Raw genomic sequence first — 9,758 nt, 5'->3', positions numbered from 1 at the left:
CCAAACTTCCAAATGGTATAAAAGACTTAAGAAATATTTTTTTCTGCTCTCACTGTTTCACATAAATCCAAAACCAGCTAAGTTTTTCCTTCAGTTTCAATGCACAGGACAGGTTTGTAGAGGATCTCATCCTACATCCTTATGTGAAGTAAAATTCTTATTTTTTTTTTATGAATTAAATCCCCTAATTTAATTTGGTGGGTATTTGCAAAAGGTCAGATCAATGTCAGTAAGTCTCAGCACCATTCCAGGAATAGTGTTACTTTATTAATGTGGCAGGCAAAACATTGTTTCTATGGATCGTGCATAAATAGTGTTTAGAATTATTTTTTTTTAATTTCCTGTCTGTGGACAAGCTGGATGCAAAAAAATAATAGCCAAAGTTGTATGCGAAGTTGTATGGATAAACTGTTTCAGGCAATAACTGAGTGCAGAACATGGATCTGGGTGCCTGGAACTCAAATTATATTTCCAATTTAAAATCATTCTGTAAAGAGATTAGATTTTTCTGATTAAAAAGCTTGAGAGGGGTTATATTTAATATCCACATCTACATTCCGCACTGTGCTCAAATTTAATCTCTTTCTAATAACAAGTTTTTTAAATTATATTGATTCAGCTAGAAGACAGAAGCATCTTCAACAGGATATTTTCACAAAACAAAAGAAATGATATAACTTCTGCTGAGCTCCACAGAGCAGAAGGCACGACCTGAACACCCACAGTCACCTCTGCGCTGCACAGGAAAGAGGCTGGATTCCTTGCTCAATAAACACCAATATTACATCATTCAAAGTTTTGGGTTTTTCCTGTGTTGAGTCTGTTTACAAATATGTGTAGCTGGAGAAAACAGTTGTTCCAAAGTTAAGAATCTGACAAAGTCTTCCAGACTTTGCTCGTTGCATCTGCTCTCTTTCTGCCTCACTACATCCAATGCCTTCTATTTCCATGTGGCAGTACCATGCCAGGAGTGACTGTGAATATATTTGTGAAATGTATGGCTACCATGAACATCGTCCTACGTCTTCAGTCCTGTGTCTTTTGTAAAATCACCTCTTTGCTTTTATCCCCAGTGTTTATTCCTGTGCTTGCCAGTGTGACAATTTCCATGCAAGCCTTTGGGGCTCATCTAAGACCTTGGCACTTGCACGTGTGGGTGATGGCAGGTGCACAGAAGAAAGCCACTTCTTTGTGCTTGTTCTATGGGGTTTATTTAAACCAAAAATACATTAAATTATATTAATTTAGGTTATTGCCTAAGTGAAAAATGAATTTTATCCACAAAGTCATCAATATTTATTTTAAATTTTTATAAAAAATGAAATTATTTTACTTAATAGCATCATTTTCGCATAGACAAGCCCATTCGTCTTTTACTTGACTGTGACCCCAAAATAATCTCAACATGTATTAGCTCAGCTAAAACAATGTGAAAATACACTACTAGAAAGGTAACTGAAAAAATTTTGATTATGAGGCCTAAGTATTGAAGTGAAGACTGCAATACATGTATTTGTGTTTGAGGAGAATCTATTAGCATCTCAGAAATTTTAAGAAATACTCAGAACAGCAGCCAAAAACTCAACAAAACTGTTGGTATAAAGGACACCAATTTTTACAGGCAAATCTATGACAAATAGAGCATCTTCTAAGGCTTTTTATAAAGTCCCTTATCTTCAAAGAGCCCTCTTCTCCCTTTGTACTTTTGAAGGGAAGGTGATATAAAGCTCAGACAGTGATCCATTTCCCGTACTGTCAGCTGAAGTGTTTCATTACCTCAGAACTAAATCATGTTCAGCTGATGCCTCAGTCACTCTCCAAGACCAGGTGACAGATACTTGAATTTCTGTAGGCCACTCACTGCCTCTTCTGATGCAGCTCAGGGAGGAGCAGATGCATTCATGTGCGTATAAGAACATTTGGAGAGTGAAGCCCCTGTTGTCTTCCCCTCCTCTTCATCACCGACCTCCCCCCGTATTGCAGGGGGCTTTTGCTTTGCACAGCAGGTGAAAGTGGCTAGAAAACCCATGCGGAAACGCTTGTTCATAAAGCAGTATATGATAGGGTTCACACAGGCAGAAGTGTAGGACAACAAGTGGATAAAGGAGATGGGAGCCCCTGAGAGACGCTGGTCTGCCGAGGCAGTGTCAAACGCGCGCCAGGCATTCACGCTGAAGATGGGAGTCCAGCAAAGGAAAAACAAAATCACTATCACCACCAACATACGGATGACGAGTTTCTTGGCCATTAAGTTGGCAGAAGAGCTGCTGCTTCTCACCCTGTCTATTTTGCTATGGCTAGTAGCAGAGAGCTGTTGCAATGGCATTTTCCTTTTTCTTTTGGTTTTGTTGAGGTAGCATCCATCTCCATCCTCGTATTTGGTGCTGCAGGTACTTACTTTTCTTTCTGTATATATAAATGAGTGCTTAAAGAGTTGGCAAAATATCTCTGAACAGTGGTTCAAAATAAAAAACCCAAAAAGTTCAAGTCTAAACAAATAACATAATTCATGGCTGAACAACTGCTGCAAAGAAAACACTGGCCTACTTCTGAGTCAGTCATGTATCAGCTGCTCTGCGTCCGCTATATCCCAATATTCTCATGTCTTAACTCTATACAAATTGATGCAAAAGATGTAAGAACACTGTTTGCTCAAGTATTCACTGAAGATAGTTTTCAAAATTATATGCTTCTATTTAAATCTGACAATTTTTATTGTGGTGTTTATTGACAGAAATGGTCCTCACCCATGGCCAGAAAAAAATCTTGGTATTGCTACAAAAAACAAATTAGAAGTTTAATGTATCCTGCCCAGAGCCTTTGCAAACAAGCCATAGGTGAGGAATTATTTGCTAGTGAGTAATGGAATAACTTCAATCAGCAAATGCATCTGGCAAGTTCACGACCATAATGACCATAATGGTCACTTTTGCAAATAGAAAATTTTGCTTTTAGTAGCCTTAAGATGACTGCTCGTATCTTCAACTCTAACTTAAAAAACCAAACCAAACCTAAATGTATTATTACCTTGTGAAGATTTTCTCTGGCTGGCATCAAATTTTATTCCTCTATAGAGTTCCAAAGAAATCAGGCCATAGGCAACCATCATTACAATCCCAGGTATAAGAAAGAGTATAAGTAGCAGGAAAGTGTACCTAAAGAATCAAAAGATGAACTGAGAGCAAGGAACAGCACAAAACCAGAAAACCTTTTTCTCCAGGTAAGAACTGGGGGGGGGGGGGGGGGGGGGGGAGCAAGGGGAGGGCAGGATTTCAAGATTTTTTTGAAATTTTTCCATGCTAATATGGACCATCATTTTGACAGCTCTGGAAATTAGAAGCTTCCCACCTCTTCTCCTTCTTGCCCCAGAAAAATACAGTAGGAACAAGGCTATTGTGGCTGCAAAACATCCATCACCCGGCCTTTGCAGGCCCAGAGGAGATGAGCACTCACGTAGAGGTCAGAGGGGGGACGAAGGTCTCTCTGCCTATGGATGGGGCTCCCTGCTGTAACCACATGAGCACTGGGTGCCCTGCCACTTTGAATGACATTAAAATGGCCTTGCAGAAGCCAAATGAGCTGCTGATGATTCTTGAAGGAGCCCCTGCTACTGGTAGTCACTACTTCAGTGAGATCTGACTTTCCAAGGGTCGTGGCACGTGTGGGCAGGGATGGAGCAGCCACGACCCCAGCTCTCATCCCTGGAGCCATGCAGAGGCCCCTGGGGAGGGATCCCAGGGCCAGCAATCCCTTTGCTAAAGGAAGCAGCTTTTACTAGGTTGCACATCTCTTACTCTAGGCAGCTTCTCTCATGTGACTACAAGTTGGGGAAATAATTTGGTTTAAATGCATTCATGAGCTTATGTCTCTTCTGCTCCCTGGGACTTTGGTGCAAACTCACTAAGGCACCTGGGAATCTGCAACACCACCGCAGAGAAGGGAATTTCACCCTCCATCCTCCTTCCTCAGCTGTACTCAGACTGCCAAACACCAGAGACTACCAAAAGCATTAATACGGGCTTGCTATGTTTGCAGACACACCACACTGAAGTGGAGCATACTTTAATCTTGCTCCCAGTTCCGACTGACCTTCAGTATCCGAAAGAATCTTACATCTTCTTGGTGCCAATTAAGGTGTTTAGTCATCATGCAAGGACGCAATGTCTAAGTGATATTGCTGCTTAATAGTGCTACTATTTACTTACTCTGCCTGTACCTGTAGGGCTTGGAGCACTGTCTCTCCCCTCATATCTCTGCCCCTATTCTCTAGAAGTGACCAAAAGAGTTCAGTTCTCAAGAAGGGCATTTGCAACCTCTCCAAGTTCTCATATTCTACTTCCCTGCTTCAGAGGACCCTCAAGCAAAAAAATTTCACAGGCAAGGCAGCACACAGAGGGGCACTGGTATGTGACTGTTTCTCAAAGATCAATCAAGGATTTCTCTGAAAATATTTATGTTTACATATAAATGGGTCGAAGCAGTACTCCTACATGAGGAGTGACAGATGCTTTCTTTACAGTGACAGTAGCTGCTTAGCGGACCATAGTGTGAGAATCATTGCCATGTTGGGTATCATTCCTATGACACAGGAAAAGTCATACAAGTGTCAAAATGTAAGCAGCTTAATTTTATTTTTTTTTACTTCTTAAATAAGCATGATAGAAGTGTAAATGTTTGCTGAAGGTTAATACTTGATTTTCAAAAGGCTTAATGCTACCATGAAATCCTGTTTTCCACCAGATAATTATGCATTTGCTAACAGTCAGCTATGCCTTACCAGGACTGCTGAATGACATCACTTGGCCAAAGGAGCCGACACATATTTGCTGTGGTGTTGTTATACTTGGTAAAAGGTACCAGTTTGCTGTAAATTGGGTATGGTGACATGATAGTAAAGGAAACACACCAGGTAGCAGCAATCACTTTCAAGGCATGAGATTTTGTTTGCCAGACCCTGGACTGCAGAGGTTTGCAAATGGCACTGTATCTCTCCAAAGATATGGCAACCAGGTTGAATGTAGATACACTTACAGAGACACCTATATATATGAAATAAAGAAAAAGGTTATTCTGTTGTTTTAAAGGTTCATGTTATTTTCAAACAGTCTGGCTAACTTTCTGTATACAAACAGAAAATTAAAAATATAGCAAACTGTTTATAAGCTAAAATATTTATAAATATCACACTGATTAAGTCAGTGAAGAATGTGTAGGCAGTGGGTCTGGGTCTCCACACTGATGTTCCTGTCCTGTGCTTCTGTAACACCAGAAGTCCAAAAGAAAAGAATCATTCTGTCAAACCGTGAAATTCTGATAACAGGAAAAGAAGACACTTTTCCTCCTCGTTCTTGTCTTTCCTACTGTGGTTTATCCACTCCATTAACTGCACTGAAATTCAAACAAGCATTTGAAATCAGTGGGATTATGCTATGTTATTATGTTAATTACTCTTTTAACACTGAAGTTCATAGTCCCTCTTCAATTGTTGCCATTTTTTTTAAGTGTCCTGCTTGTCTGGTGATCTGATTTTCTTATTCAAGAGAATTAAATATCTTATCACTTTTTTAACTAGATGCTAATGGAGTTGCAAAGCAGGAGAAATGAAAACAAGAAGCAGAACCTTTGTCCTTCAAATGCCCTTCATTTCTTCTGTTCATATACTACAAAATATAACACAGTGGTCTGTATTGCTGTCACTGAGGTGACCCAGTTTATCACTTCAAGTTTATAAATATTTCTTGCTAGCTCTGTCACAAATTTTTCTTTTGGTGAACAAGCTTTCATTTAATAGTCTTTTTGAATGTTCTAATGTGAATCAAAATATAAAATGCCATTATCTTTACAGCCTGATTCACACAAATTATCTGTAACTTAAAATACCTCTTCCTACATCTTAAAATTAAAAAAATGAGCACAGGTGATGTAATGGATGTCAGTGTCTGTTTGAAGCCTCTCTTAACATGACCTGCTAATGGGAAATATCCACATTCTGACTCTTAAAATAAAACACCTTCATAATGAAAAACTCCGTGCTCAAAAATATTTCCGTGGATTTCTTTTATAAAGTAATTTACACAGTGTGAAATAAGAGAAAGATGACAATGCTTCAGCAAAGTTTTATGACATTTATGGCACCAGTTCATTATAATTGTTTAAACATGGACTTTAGTTTTATTTGTTTTATCTACAAAAAGATGTTGATTTCCCATTCACACACTTTAGGTGTGTACTTTCACATTACATCAAAGTTCTCAAGGGCATTGGTTGAAAGGGGACCTAAGGTTTCTGTAATTAACCAAGGCTCTCCCAAGGTAGCAAAAACTTATATAATGTTTTTTTTTTTCTTTTTGTTTTTTTTCTTTTTTCTTTCTTTTAAGAAACAAGCAAATGCACAGGAAGTATTGGAAGCGAGACAAAATCACTTACACAGACATACATAATCCAGGCATTTTGAAACTCCAGGCTCCAAAACCAAAGGGGGTATGGCAAGGCATATAAATGTGATGCTTCTTAAAGTCACCCTCTAAAACCTACATCTATATTTTGTGGTGTCCTGGTGAGCTCTGATCACACCTGGTCTGTTCTCAGAAAGTGTTTGCTCTAACTTCCAGCTCTGCAAATGACACCTACTTTGACCTACTCTATTATTTTTTTATGCATCACTGTTACCAAAATAATCTGTGGGCAAAATCTGGCCTTAGTGAGGACTGTACAACCCTGTCATGTCTGATGGGTGATCTCAACACCACTAATAACTCTGTCAGTGATGGGTAAGCAAGCACATGTGCTGGGTTCCTCATTAAAGGTTGATCATGCAACATATTTTTCACTCAACCTGATCCAGTAAAACACTTCTGCATGTTGTTAAAATTAAGTGGCTGCCTCTGTGTTTTGCTGGATTAGACCAAGGAAAACAGAACCATGAAGATTTGCACTACAGAGCTATTTCTTCATAATTTTGGTAACTGTTCAATGGCAGATGGAAACAATCAGCTTTTTACTGGTCTTTAATGACCTTCTCGCCTATCTCTTTAGTCAGTCTTCAAAATAAGTATAAATTTCCAAGACTTACCCATGAAATAAGTGGCAGTTTTGCAAACAGCACTACCAAAAATAAAATCTTTCAGCAGGTTGGGAATGAGGGTGAATGGCATGCAGAAAAGGCAGAGCATCAGGTCGCTGACTGCTAGTGACAGCAGAAATATGTTGGTGACTGTTCTCATCCGCTTGTTTCTTATCAGCACTGTAATTACCAGAATGTTCCCCAAAATGCTGAGCAGAAATATCAAGCAATACAGCAGAACCCGAATTATCTGATGCAAATCTGAAAATTGTCACAAGGAAAAATCAGTTATACAGTATATAGCTCATAGACTCGTATTAGATGTTTCATCTTTTAATCAAAAGGTAAAAGCCTTTCTGTATTCAGTTTTACTAAGGTTTATGTCTTTACAACAATGCAAAATTGATGGAAGTGCTGAAATTCTTAAACTTACTCTGACCTACTTGAATTCCACAACATTAAAATACAACAGATGCAATACAATGTACATTTGGATAGCCAAATACGACTTTTTAAACACACACTCTGCTCACACCACTTAGTGTGCACCACTCACTCACCACGGGAGTTCCTTCTTTATACAGAAGTAAGAAAAAATAGAGAAATCAAAAATATTTTAATACATGCATATTTTTTGCAGCCTCAGAGTGCTACAATTTCAAATGTAATCATTTGTGCATGGCATCAGATCAGATAACTCCATTGTTATTGATTTGCTCAAAGAGTAAAAATCATGTTTCTCCAAGTCCTTAGCAGAACTGTTTACATTTTGTGCCAAATATTGCTACTAGTTTAGTTTTCCATTATATCCAAATTTTGTTCTAGTTGAATTTTTAACTTGGAAAACCAGCACATTCTAAATTATTTCCTGCCTGTTTCTCATCCTAACTTATCAGCAAGCAGTTGATTTTGCACTCTTTCACAGGAAAAGCCTTGGGTTTTTCTTTGAAAAAAAGAAAACCAGCCTTGGCTGTTTCTTTCCATAGTATCCCTACTCCCAGCTAGAACTAAAACTGCCTGGAAAAAAACATGGGTTTCTATACATACCTTTAGAAGGATAAGGTGGTTCTTCCACACAGAAAAAAGTGTCATTTTCAAAGATGATATCACACAGGAAAGCAGTAATATTCGTACCGTTCCCAAGGAAGCTAACATCAACTATTTCCATTCTTCAGTACCCACAGGTTAGCTTTGATGGAGAAGTGGGTGGGTGTGCGACTATCTGCCCATTCCTTCAGTAAACAAATACATTTCTGAATGAAATCTTCAGAAGAAGCACAAGAGAGGCAGTTGTGCAAGGAAGCTCTTCTAACTATCAGGGGCACTGAGCACACAGAGTCCTGTTCAGGCTGAACAAGATTTATTCCAGGGACACACAAGGCAGTTCAGAAAAGCAAGGCATGCGTGCACATACACGCTCACACGTATGCGTGCACACCCCCCCTTCTGTTACTGGACTACTGTTGGGATTATAAACAGGCTAGAAAAAGATTACAGCATTAACCCTTTGCAAGATTGCTTCTACTCACATCTCTGCAATATTTCTCAAAAAGAGTCTGTCACACCATGGCCAATAAATCACAGCCAGTGAGTGATGAGACTGATAAACCCGTCTCTCAACCAACAGCATTTAAAATAATAAGAGCAGCAGAAGAGAAGGGCAGAGAAGAAAGAAACATAGTGAAGATTTTGCATGCCTCACATGAAAGTGATTCCTACCTTCATATTTTTCAGAGCAGACCGAAGACTGGGTATGCTCAGAAAAACAAGAGCTGTTACATCTCTCTCATGCGGTGAAGTGCTAACTTTGTACAAAAGCGCTGTACGTGCCTGATCCAAACTCCAGCAAGTCACTAGAAAGACTCACTAATTTCAGTGTTCTTGGATCAAACCTTACAAAAGTATATTAGAATTGTCGGTTAAAGCAGAAGCCTACACATTTTCTCAGTACAAGGACTCGAATACAAACTTGATGAACTGATAAACTGTGGCATGTTAGTTACACATTACTGTAAAACACAACAATCTTGATCATTTAAAAGAAACCCTTTCTTCTGAGTTCTGCTTTTTTAATGTATAAACATTATCCTCTCTGGTGTTTTCACAAAGTCATGGGCTTTTAACTTCCAGTATACAGCTTGTTTATGGCTAAAGCTGTAAATTAATATTATACATGAATCCCTGCTATAATTCAATGGAAAACATATTTCACATTTAAAATCTCTTCTACTTAAATAGGCAGGGCACTAATGGGTTCCTAATTACAAATCTGGATCCCTTAAAGGTAACATACAGAGACTGGAAAGCCTGGATTTCTTTTCCAGTCTCATCAGCTTTGCTTTACAATGCCATTAATGGGAATAGGTACATATGAGAGTAGATTGAAAAGTTACATTTAAAGTTCTAATTTCTAAATTATCTTTTCTTTAGCAGATTAATTATATTTTTCCATTTATTTAATAGATCTTTGTAGTTTTAAAAATCTGAGATAAAACGATTCAAGCTGGCAACTGGTGTATGCAACATGTAACTGTCTAAGCTGAAAAAAAAAATATTAAGTCCAGCAGGACTCAATTCCAGTTTCAAAGGTGTAATGTACTGGTGGGAAATTAATCCAGAATGACATGTTATAGTTTATTTTTCCACTCAGTCTCAAAATGGAAGAAAATCATATCAAAGAAACAAAAGTTAAAAT

The 9,758-nt window shown here is 38.4% G+C and overlaps 1 protein-coding gene across 1 annotated transcript; it reads right to left on the bottom strand.

Moving 5' to 3' along the window:
- Positions 1–1,569: 1,569 nt before the first annotated feature.
- CCKAR (cholecystokinin A receptor) lies at positions 1,570–8,231 on the bottom strand. The gene is made up of 5 exons (XM_040582354.1): positions 8,111–8,231; positions 7,073–7,324; positions 4,778–5,039; positions 3,028–3,155; positions 1,570–2,406 (listed from the first exon to the last, which is right to left on the bottom strand). Exons 1-5 carry the CDS (start codon positions 8,229–8,231, stop codon positions 1,880–1,882), a joined length of 1,290 nt encoding a protein of 429 aa, XP_040438288.1. The 3' UTR covers positions 1,570–1,879.
- Between the last annotated feature and the right edge of the window lie 1,527 nt (positions 8,232–9,758).

This window comes from Falco naumanni, chromosome 1 (assembly GCF_017639655.2).
Source record: "Falco naumanni isolate bFalNau1 chromosome 1, bFalNau1.pat, whole genome shotgun sequence".
Taxonomy (NCBI): domain Eukaryota; kingdom Metazoa; phylum Chordata; class Aves; order Falconiformes; family Falconidae; genus Falco; species Falco naumanni.
Note: the sequence above shows the minus strand (reverse complement) of the source record. Positions and strands in the feature narration are given on the sequence as shown.